Source organism: Sycon ciliatum, chromosome 8 (assembly GCF_964019385.1).
Source record: "Sycon ciliatum chromosome 8, ocSycCili1.1, whole genome shotgun sequence".
NCBI classification, from domain to species: domain Eukaryota; kingdom Metazoa; phylum Porifera; class Calcarea; order Leucosolenida; family Sycettidae; genus Sycon; species Sycon ciliatum.
Genome location: NC_088650.1, coordinates 12,495,517 through 12,507,926, shown reverse-complemented (window position 1 = coordinate 12,507,926; position 12,410 = coordinate 12,495,517). Strand labels below are relative to the sequence as shown.

The 12,410-nt window shown below is 48.1% G+C and overlaps 1 protein-coding gene across 1 annotated transcript; it reads right to left on the bottom strand.

Annotated features, from left to right (window-relative positions):
• Nucleotides 1-2,959: 2,959 nt before the first annotated feature.
• LOC135823479 (macrophage mannose receptor 1-like) lies at nucleotides 2,960-5,369 on the bottom strand. Its single transcript, XM_065336325.1, has one exon. It carries the CDS (start codon nucleotides 5,213-5,215, stop codon nucleotides 3,548-3,550), a length of 1,668 nt encoding a protein of 555 aa, XP_065192397.1. The 5' UTR covers nucleotides 5,216-5,369; the 3' UTR covers nucleotides 2,960-3,547.
• Nucleotides 5,370-12,410: the final 7,041 nt, after the last annotated feature.

The window sequence follows — 12,410 nt, the reverse complement described above, 5'->3', positions numbered from 1 at the left end:
GTCGCTGAGGGACATGAAGTCTGAGCGTTCCATTAACGCATTCACATGACTCACAGACTGCACATGTATCCTACTACGTATATGCAACAGTCAATACAATTATGGACTTTGTCAAGCTTGATTGACGAAGTGACCACTTACTGTACATTTAAACGTACAATGTAGTAAGTTGATAGAAAGGGATATTCACACTTTCTAATCCACTCCTCATATGGCACTGAACGCCATTACGGCCTTTGCTCAGACAGACGGCCGAAGAAGGCAGCTACGACATAATCACCTTTGTCCAAGGAGAGCATCCAGTCGTTGATCATGGGGTGAGCAAGTCCTCGCAGGAGTGGCCTCTGCGGTAGGCAAATTGCTCAGCAGGTAGGGGTAACAGTGGTGGTGTTGCATTATAGATATAGTACATTAGTTGGTCGTGTACAATATGTTCCAGTAGCTTAGACATGTGGGACAGGAGTGATATTGGTCTAGACTATAGTCGGATGGGGCTGACTAATCTCCACGCTTGTAGATAGACCGCACATTTGCTAGATTGTAAGTCAATGGAAAATCGCCAGACGTAAGAGACATGGTAAATAGTTTGGCTAAAGATGGGGCGATCTCATCTTTGATGAGCTTGTAGGCCTGGGGGGGGGGGGGGGATGTTATCATGTCCTGTGGCTTTACGACTGTTCATTCTCTGGATATGGAGTTGGACTTGTGGAACGGAGACTGGTGTGAACTGTGTCAGGGAGTATTCCGATACAGGGCCATTGGGAGTGCGTAGTGTACTGCCAGAAAGTGATTTATCGTTGACAACGTCTGTAAATGTCTTTGTGATGTCGGCTACTTCGGCAGCACGTTCCTAGTTGATTTTAATTCTACCCAGTAGATTGTTCATGACACTCCATTGCTCTCTTGGGTGGTTTCGATGATTGATTAGTTGTTGCTGGAAGTATGTAGACCGTTTCTTCCTGGTTAAAAGTTTACATTGTCTTCGTAGAGTTCGGAATTGTTGCAGCAGGTCTGAGCGATCAGGACGTTTTATCATTGCACGGTGTGCTCGTTTACGCTTGAATAAAGTCTGCCGAAGCTCATCGTCTACCTAAGGCGATGGAGTATAGCTCTTCTTGGCGTTAACACTCTTTAGTTGGCAGTACTCATTCAAGGCATCACTGACTGCATCCTGCCAGTGTTCAGTATAACTACATGTACATGTATCTAGAAACAATCATCTGTGATGAACTGCGTGTGATCTGCTGGTGGAGAGTAGACATATGTTTAGCAGCTGTCTCTTGGAATTGCTTGATCTTCAACGTACTCAGCGGTGGCTTTCGTACTTGTACCTGTCTGTTTGTCTTGAGCGTGCTGGTGGTAGCATGGATAGTGTAGTTCACACGAACAAGTTGTTGATCGGAAATATCACATGGAGTAACATTGCAGTCTTTGTAAATCAGTTCATCCCTGCCTAGTCTTGCAGTGGACGTGGTGGAGGAAGAGCTTGAGATCAGTGCTAGGTCTATGGTTGCTGCACTGGGGAATCTAGTTGGTGACGTGACAACGTTTTGTAGAGCAAAATCATAGCAGAATGTTCGTAGGTGAGGGTAGTGTGCGTGACTAGGGGTCTTGGATATTGACATTGAAATCGCCTAGAATTATGCACGCGGAGGAGGCTGGTGTACAGTCCAGTATGTCATCAGTTAGGCTAGATAAGCTTTGCCAAAATGCTACAGGTACTGTTGGAGCTCTATATGCACTGAGAGGATAGTGAGAGGCTGGGGGTGAATGTTCACGTGTACTGCGAGGGCTTCAACGGGAGAGAAGTGATGTAGTGCTCGATTACCAAAGCCTTCTCTTACGTATATACTGACACCACCTCCTCTCTAGCTCGTGTATGCAACAGTCAATCTCGACTTTCTCAAGCTTGAGTGACGAAGTGACCACCTACATGTATATGTACATGTAGGTGCACTTGTACATGTACATGTACATTGTATGTGATAGAAAGGGAAATTCACTTCGAATCCACTTGGAAAGTTGACGGTTATGTACATATATAGTACATGTACATGTAGGACCGAAAAGAGGAAGGTGAGCGCTGGGAAAATGTGCACAAGCTACATGTAAGTCCCACGGCAACTAACAATACGGCGAAACGTACATGTACGTCATGTGAAAATACTTTTAATGTAGTCAACTCGTCCACAATAGTGTAATGCATGAGGAGTACTGTTAGATTTTGGCGTCCGGTTTTGTACGATTCGTTTTCGCAAAGCTTCCCCTTCCTTTCCCTCTGATATTGCTGAGCCAGCCAAGTTAGGTGGTGCGTTGCTTTGCTGCTTCGAATTGAAGTTAGGGCACATTGTCATGTTATGGGAACAATGGGAGAATAAGGGTTAACAGGTCTCGTCATCGTCCTGTTGCCGTGGGACTTAAGCTTGTGGACGTTTCCGCTGCGCTCGCCCTCCCCTCTTCGGTCTTACCCAACCGTGAACCTTCTATGTTAAACGTCTCAGTTCGGTGCCCTGTTATTGCACTTTCTGACTGCTTATTATCAGATTCTTGTTACAGTCTTGGATAGGTGTTTCATAACTCGTTCCCATGTGTTTCTCTTCTATACTTTGTTTAAATTTGTCTATTTTCTTACTATGTTCACATTCCCAGCTCGAAAATAATAAAGAAAAACAATGGTACTCAGACTAGGACAAACGTGATTACTAATGAGCAGAGACAGTTCATAAGAATTAGGACACTCTCAAGTAGTGGAATACATGTATCGGTAAATGATATGTCATTTCTGAAAAGCTCAGAAGATATTCCTGGATGTGCCTACATGTATATTATTCGGGAGATTTCATAACTTTTTCCATGATTCCTGTTTTTTTTAATGATCACCCCAGCATATTTTGCTTGAAACACTATACCACTCCATACTGCGCTCTTGGCTCACATCCACAACACAATAGCGTGGAAATTCGTGCTTGGTTAGATGTTGCATATCCTCCAAACAACTGATTTGCTCTTTGCAAGCTCACCAGTGGAGGTACATGTAGATAACGAAGGAAATAATGGAATGAATATTATTTGTGTAGGGTAAAGTGGAAATTTGGGAAAATAGACCTGTACAATACAACTCGTTATGCAAATAAAAAAATGAATATAATTACAAAACACTGAGGACTGTGAACACACTGTATACAGGTACGTTTACTGTGTAATAATTTTTTAATACGGTTTTTAAAGAGGATTTGTAGATTCTGGCATGAAGAGTACTGAGTAACGTTACAATTGAACGTGCAGGTGCAGAAACTCTACCGCGAGAAAGAACTGATGATTGTGGCAGATCAAATCAAAGTTGAGATGGTAGCTACACGCATTACAGTACCACTATCAGTGACGTTTGATCTCGAAATGCTTTGTATCAAGGTTTTCAAAGAGAGCAGAGGTGATGTTAGAAGTTCACGGACTGCACCTAAACTAATGCTTTGTACAAAATAACAGTTCCTAGTTTCAAACATAATTTGCAACAGTTTCGATTGTATTCACTTCAGTATCACAGTTTTTAAACATACTTGTAACTGTATCTTGTATACTGGCAAATGAAACCATGGATAGGCCGGTCGCAGGGCAAGTCATTCCATGAGCCACGGACGAACTGCATGCAGTCCTCTTCATGGCCAGCGTAGTCGTTGTTCGGTTCACCACTGTTCCACCTGGAGAAGGCGACCGCTTCGCCAGTAATCCACCGCCACCTGCCCTCAATACCTCTGTCCGTGGCACCCAGCCACACGCTAGTGTCGTAGTTACTACCGCTCATCAGCTGGGCTAGCTTCGTGTGCTCCTCATAGTTTCTTGCAACGGCCAGGTCGCCGCCGCGCAAGTTGCAAATGCCACTGGCGCTATGCCAGTCAACGTCATAGGGCACGTTGAGCTCGTACTCTGTTCGTGCCACGCGAATCCTACGCTTGGTCGTTACTGTCTCCGTAGTTGGCACAGTCGTTGGGACAGTCGTCGGAACAGTTGTTGGAGTAGTAGTTGGGGAAGTAGTTACACCAATGTATTTTGTATACTGGCACACAAAACCAGGCACAGTCGCGTCGCAGGGCAAGTCATTCCATGAACCGCTGCTCAAGTCCATGCAGTCTTCATTATAGCCACGAAAGCTGTTCGGTTCACCAGTGGCCCACCTTGAGAGGGTGACGGCTTGGCCATCTATAATCCACCTCCATTTGCCCTCGCTACGGCTATCTGTGCCGCCAAGCCACACCCAAGTTTCGTAATTCCCACTGCTCCTCATCAGCTCGACTATTTCGCGGTGCTCATCATCATTCCTCACCGCGGCCAGATCTCCGCCGCGTGAGCGGCAGACCTCTCTGGCGCTATTCCAGTCAACGTTTTGGGGCAAGAAGAGCTCATATTCTATCCTTGGGACGCGAATCGTTACTGCCTCTGTAGTTGACACAGTCGTTGACACAGTCGTCGGACTGGTTGTTAGGATAGTAGCTGCAACCGGAGTTACCTCAGTAGTTGGACGAGAGGTTGGTTTGGACGGGCGCACGGCGACGGTTGAATCGATTCTAACCAGTGCGTTGAAGATGTGTTCCATCAGGCTTTGAATCGAGCTGACAGCCGACATAACAGTACTTTTAAGGCTGTCTACACTGTCCTGAACAGACTTGGTCGTGTTGGCGAACTGCGCATCACTGCTTTCCATGGTCAGCCACTTCACCTCACATCGACGGCCTCGGTAACCAATGGTGCAATCACAGGTGTAATTCGCACCGGTGCTCTTGCAGAAACCGCCATTAAGACAAGACCCTCCACCGCATGCGTCCTTTTGCTTGCACACGAAACGGGGCTTTGATGTGCGAGAGAGCATAGCGCAGGTGGAGTTCCTGTCACATGGCGCATAATATTGGCAACTCGCAGGTCGACTTGGCTCGCCCACAGACGGTGAGTAGCACCGGGCAATCTTGCTCTGGTCCAAGATGTCCGTAATGCCTATCCTGGTAAGTGATTCGCGTGAGGCCGTTCCCAAGTCGTCTGGCCTGGCATCCGCAAGGGCTAAGTATTTGGCGTATTTGCGAGCCGTCCTTCTGGTGATTCCGGCTCTTGTGAGCATATTCACGACACAGTCGCGTGATGTTTCTGGTGGTGGTGAGGAGCTCACAGACACCAATAGAGCCATGAGGCAGGCAGCAAGAACCAGGCCATTAGACCGTGATACCATTTTAAAAGGCTAGTACAGCAACTCAATGAATTCCAAACGTCACTGATCTTCACGTTCAAGGAGTTTCGTCTACCTTTGAGCTTTTATTATACTGCCTGTCCGTGGAGCAGAATTGGTTTTCCTTGCCGTTTTTGGTCCGATTATATACTGCTCGAGATCTATGCTGCGAGACATTGCGATAGGCCAGACCTTCCGCAGTCAATCATGAAAATAGTATGAAATACAATATGTACATGACTATAGAGGAATTCATGTACACTGTATGTGTATGCTTCTAAACCAGGGCAGCACTTTGGTGGTTTTCATTCATCTCGCCCCGCACTGTCAAAGTCACACGACCAATTATTCTAAACGGAATTATTGCTAGTATTGGCCTGTAAAGGTAATGACGTTTTGTGGCACGTTCATGCGTGGGTTTCGTTGGCGTGTTTGCATGTTCTTGACCACCTGCTGAAGCATGCAGTGCTCACAATGTCATGTCAGGGACAGGTTGTCAATGACTTACATGTACATGTAGGTATACATGTAGGTGCATCAGTATTATGTACAAGCACTTCGACGTACAATGTACAAGGATATGGGTAATAATTAATTTACGCTACGTTTTATGCGGAGATGGTGTCGGTACTATAACTTATGTGAGTGGGCGAAAACAGCTCTGGCTCGTGGAACCCCTTGTATTGTCGCACTGTGACATTACACGTGACTCATTCGTATCAACAAAACAGGGTTTTGGGGGTAGCAGACTAGCAGTTATTGTGTCCTTTGTCTCAGCACCGCCACAGTATTATAATGTCTGCATACAGAGATTATAACTTCATATCGCTGAGCGTGCTATCGACATGATATCACTGACTAACAACATGTCTCCCAGCTCGTGTATGCAACAGTCAATCTCGACTTTGTCAAGCTTGAGTGACGAATGGACCACCTACATGTACTTGTACATACCCTGTATTTGGAAGTGATTGAAAGGGTCATTCATTTTTGAATCCACTGCTCGTGTGGCTCTGAACGCAGTTATTCAACTTTAATAATGATGCCCGTTGCTCAGACAGACGGCCGAAATTCATGTACTTGGAAAGCCATCTAAATCCAGTACCCTAGTTCTTGAATGCCTTAGAGATGATGTTTTATGCAAAGTCGCCCCATTGGATTTCCATCACAGTACTTCGCGTGCCATTCGGCAAATTATTTGATCCCGTTCTACCCTTTACATGTGCATGACTGTACATTTTCTTCTCTCGTTTCATTCACATTATGCTGTAAGAGTACCGTCTGCGAGTTAGATTACATTTGACAGTACTTTGGGAACATTGATGGGATGGGTAACGATACATAAAACACAGTAAATGGATATTGAGGACTGCAACGGCAGAAAGCAAAATAGCGCAGGGCAACCAGAAAGGGAGAAAGGGAGTAAGGCAGAGAGATAGATAGATAGAGAGAGAGAGAGAGAGAGAGAGAGAGAGAGAGAGAGAGAGAGAGAGAGAGAGAGAGAGAGAGAGAGAGAGAGAGAGAGAAAGAAAGAAAGAGAGAGACGGAGAGAGAGAGACAGAGAGAGAGAGAGAGAGAGAGAGAGAGAGAGAGAGAGAGAGAGAGAGAGAGAGAGAGAGAGAGAGAGAGAGAGAGAGAGAGAGAGAGAGAGAGAGAGAGAGAGAGAGAGAGAGAGAGAGAGAGAGAGAAGAGAGAGAGAGAGAGAGAGAGAGAGAGAGAGAGAGAGAGAGAGAAGGAGAGAGAGAGATCTTAATGTAAAAATAATCTCCTGGAAGCCCCAATTGCTACAAGGAACGTTGCTTTCACTTCATTATTATATTGAAACTATATGCCTGGCAAAGCGTGCAAGTAGGTTGATGAGAGGCGAGAAGAGTATACATGTACATGTAGAGGACATCAGCTAGTGGGGAAACACAGCCGACAATACGGTACCAGAGTATGAAAGAATAACAACATATAAAATATGGCCTTCCAAAGTCTACTCAAAATGCAGTGGACGTATAGAGCATTAGAGACACTAATCCGAAATCGTCATGACATAATGCAATTTCCATCCACGACTGGCACTATACTACTACATGTCTAAGGGTAGGTACAACGTACATGTATGTGTGTGCTAAACACTCCATGCACAAAATGAATACAATGTACATGTACAATGTACATGTACATATTAGGTATGCATATGTACTCAATCTGCGGACAGCATGCTGTTTCGTTCTTTGTTGACTCATCAGCGCAGCACAGAGAAAATGAGGCCGAACCTGATAGCAATGAAAATAAAATTTCCAAAAAAAAAGTTCACGTTTCTGAGACTCGGCCGAAGGCCCAGTTTTCCGCATCCGCAGGAACGCCACCACCCTCTTGGATCAAGGCGCAGATGCAGCTCCAAAGCTAGATTTAAATCAGGCCCGAATGTACCTTGCCAGAGTGCTCAAACTGACAAGTCAGTGAGCTCTAAGTAATGCAAACAGCAAAGGTACTACCGGTATACCCCACATGTATGTAGTTGCCCCCAGCCCCCACCCCCGCATGTGTACGTCATCAATAACCCAGTCCGTGAGGCAAAAGTAGCAACAGCCAATGGGGCATTCTGAGCTCACATGTCGGGCGCTGAAGCATGCGTCAAGCAATCGCTCAACTGGACAGTTCATAAGAATCATGACACTCTCAAGTACTGGAAAGTGGTGTTGGAATGTCATTAGTAGACATTACAGAAAAGTTGAAACAGCTGATGCCCTACGCGCACTATCCTCCACTATACACATGATACAAACAATGACATACTGTGCTGAGGAGCTCTAACAGAGCGAAACAGTTGCTGTCCACAGATTTGAGAAAACAATGACATACATGTACCTGTAACTGCACAGAAATGAGTGTGGGTAATATTATTTTGTTGGTTGCATCCAGTTAGCCGCAGGCAGCTGCGTCTAGTTATGTTGCATTCGGACGATCCTTGTACAAGTACATGTACATTTACATGTACGTTGGCAACAGTCAATGACTCTCACTTCATGCATCTTAGATGTTTTAGTAAGAAGGTTGTGATGCACGGATAAGCCGGATGTGAGTACAAATAATGACTCACATCCGTCTATAATGACTAAGGCCAGTAAGGGAAGGGGAGATCCGAAAAAGACTACAATCCATGTATTTCGCCTTGGTACTCAAGAAAAGGTGAATTGTTTGGTGTCTCAAACTTCACCCACAGTAGTGGACACGCCGAGAAGAATAGAAGGAGATCACTGCTGCTTGGTGCGATTCCTGGGATAAGCAGAGTGCACATCTTCCCTGTAAACTGTGGCTAGATTCATGTAACCTCAAAGTAGATCTGCTGTATTACATGTACAGTGCTGGCAACTGTAATCCGACCCCCTCGCCGGCGAGGGGGTCGGATTACAGTTGCCAGCATTGTACATTATACATGTACATGCGCATGCATACATGTAACTGTCACATGACCATGCATGCGGAACATTCATGTTCGTTCCAACCAAGTCATCATGAAGCAACTTTTGGGATCCATGCATGTACAAATATAACCTGTATACTTTCTCTCGCCGTGTAAACTTGAAGCTGTTTGTGTTTGTTTTTAGGTGTCTATCTCGTTGCACCAGTCCTCTTTTAAGCACGATATTTACCCCCCGCTCTGCATCATGCCGCACAAATGCTGCTACCCGCGGTCAAGCTTCAGCTGCTCTGAACCTACCCAGAGCTACGTCTCGTTACGGCCTGAATGCTATTTCATTTTTGGCAGCAGACAGATGGAACATGCTTCCACCTGGATGTCGTCAAGCTAAGCCCCTTTCTGCATTTGTCACAAGCACCAAGTCATTCCTAGGGTTCCCAGTAAAAAGGCAACGCCTGTTGGGAGTTCCCTAGTAAAATAATAAATTCTACTACTACTACTACAAAGACTACAATGCATACTATGCATCACATGATGTCCGCCATGTTGGTTCCAACTGTTCACGTGCCGTGATTAATTTCTGCACAAATTTCACCACATGACGTCATGAGAAGGATGTGAAGCCACTCTACTCTATTATCTTGTTGTCTTGCCAGATGCATATACATGTACATGTACACGGTTCCGACTGTTGGAATGCACTCCCCGCTGCAGTCCGCTTATGCTCTTCCCTGCATCTATTCCGTAATTCAGTACTTTCATTTCTAGGGTACCCTGTAAGAAGCCCTTAGGCCTGTGGGGATTGCCCTATCAAAAATTTGATAATAATAATAATAATGGATAGGTACATGTACATGTATACAAGGGTCCTGTAGGATTCGAACCTGAAATGATATACATGTATTGAATGAAGTCACAACGGATCAATGTGAATTTTACATTCAAGCTAGCCTTGTAAATGTACATGTAATATTCCGGTACAAGGTGTGGATCAGGCTTCTATAGCCTCATCCGTCTTTGAATGAATCACTCACGTTTATAATACCCGTTAACCCTCATGCCACACAAGAAAGACGAGCCCGTGGGGTGTCGCAAGCGTATATTCTAGCATGAACAATCATGAGCCTGTGATCGGTAATCAAGTGTGACGTACATGTACTCAGTACGAGGTCATGATTATAATGATGTACTAGAGTACACGTATCACGCATCAGAGAAGCAAGGACAGCAGAAGCGACCCGCGGGGTCCTGCGCCGTCGGAACCGCTACATGTACTTCTAGGTTGCTATGGCAGCGGAACACTAAATAATGGTACATGTAGACATGAATAGTTCAATAGTTCCGATATGCGTGCGCTATGCGGCGCCCATTGGCAGCACCCGTGCCTCCAATAAAGGTACCGAGTGGCTTGCGACACGCAGGCTCTAGTAGTGCTCTGGCATGCCTGCGGGCCTGCGAATGTACGTGCGATATGCCCCGCTGGACCAGCGGACTACAGCCTTCAGGGCATACTCTGGTGCGCCTCGATCCGCCATGCGCGTAAGGAATGGCTGCTGATGCTTGGACCTAGAACTTTGTGTAGGACAGCATTGATGTCGTCCGGCGTGTGATGGCAACCATCCTGAAACTTGAATAGGGGTTGCTTGTCATTGCTCCATTTGCTGGACCGAACGTAAGCCTGCAGGGCTCGGACGGGACATAGTGCAGGGTCAGCGTAGCGATGCAGAGCTACCTCCCCACCTGTTGTTAATTGAGACGTCTTCGTACTCTGGAGCTGCAGCGTCTTGAGGCCGCCAGGACCGTGTGGTGACAGCGACGTGTACTCACTCACACGCAGCAGGCCGTGGAAGGCTGTCGTCAGAGCAGCCCATAGCATTAGTCTGTCTGCCGGGGAGTACAAGGACAGATCCAAGAACTGGCGGAGAGCCATCAGCTGGTGGACGGTGATCGCTTGGCGCTGAGGGCGTGCTGACGGATGCCTGGGAAGCGACGCTCTCTCCGTCTCTAAGCCCTTGAGCAGGGGTGTGATGCGGCTTGAGGATGTAACCCCGACTGGGACTCCCATGCAGAGGAGGTGGTATTAATTTTGACCGCGGCCACATAGACTCTCAGAGTGCTGGCGCTGACTGAGTGAGACATTGCAGCAGCGAACAGCAGGACGTCGTTCTGATCTGGGTAATGTGCGTCGCAGCGCATGCGACCCATGAACTCCAGGAATGCACGGCAGCCTGGGGCGTACGTGCGCTGTGTGCCAGTGGCTACGGAGTTGGCAATCAGGTGTTCTGCTCGCGCTGAGAGAGCGGTGGCTAGCGAGCCTAGGAAGACACAGGCACAAGCGCATACAACACAAACGCACACACGCATACGCCCGCACACGCACATGTTCCCTAAACAGGCAGCAAGGCACGGCTGCCAAGCTGCGGTGTATGCATGCTGCGCCGGGTCGCTGAACGGCGGCCCGCTTCCAGGAACACACTGGCCCGGCGGCGTGGCTGCGGATTGTAAGCAGGGGACCCGTGGCTTATGCTAGTGGGAGATCTCCCCCCTGACCTCGGCGGGGCGTTCCTGTACTGGTTTGGCTGAGGTTTACCCTCATCCCGTAGGGCTATTGCAAATACGACCCAAGAGCCCCCGCCCCCTCCCCAAGCCCCGCGGGGTGGGAACCTCTGCTATTGGCCTAATCCATAGGTACTTAGCCTTGCCGGTGGACGCATGGGGGTGGCCCGTAGCGTTGGCTTGCGTAGCCATGGCTTGCGGCGGTGAGCGATCCTCCGGCGGGAGGTGGAAATCCGGTGGGATGTTATGCAAGCGGGGCTGGCGACCCTGGACAGACACACCGAACAATAGACAGCGGGCGGCGAAGCCTTGGCTCGGCGGAGCCGTAGCTTGCAGCGGTAGTGTCTGTAAGGGATTCTCCAGTGGGAGTTATATGTCCGGCGGGATGTAATGCGAGCGGGACTAGCGACCCTGGATAGACACACAGAACAGTAGACAGCGGGTGGCGAAGCGTTGGCTCATGGAGCCGTTGCTTGCGGCGGTGGTGTCTGTAGGCGTCCTCCGGCGGGAGGTGGACATCCGGCGGGATGTTATGTGCGCGGCTTGCAACCCTGGATATACACGCAGAGCACAAGACAGCGAGCAGGTTAGGCTCGCAGAGCCGTGCCCCTAGTATACGGGCAAACATACAACCTACTAGGTAGGATTAACGCCCTCTACAATTTGCCTCAGTAGCACGGCAGCACGGTGCATGGCCCTTATTTTGTTTGCGTCATGCGGGCCACGCGTGTCGCGAACATATGGAGCGTCCCCGAGTACAGCGGTCGCCGGTTCGGGGCCTGTGGGGTGTCGGCCACCATTCCTCCCAAAAACGAAAAAGGGGTTCCAATGGGCCGGATGAGTCCAAAGCACACAGAGTGGTAAGATAGACCATGAAAGGTTCACCCCGGCGAGGGCATGGATAATCATTGACAGCGGAAATTGTAGGTGGGTTCGTAGGGTAGGGGAAACAAAACAACAAGAAAAGAGCAGAGATGCAAAATGCTGGGCTGGGGGGGGGGGACTACGGACGTACGGCGAGCCCGGGTAGTGGTGGCTGGGATTGCCGGGAGCTTGAATTGGCGGCTGGAGCGCCTGGCCAACTGCAGAAGGATGCGACTATCCGTTGTCGGCTTGGGCACTTGCGAGTGATGATGGGGCGGTCTCCGCGTTGGGAACTAGACAGCGGAAGCGCTGGAACTGGGCCCGGGAGAGTGCGTCTGCGATGCTGTTGTCGACGCCGGCAATGTG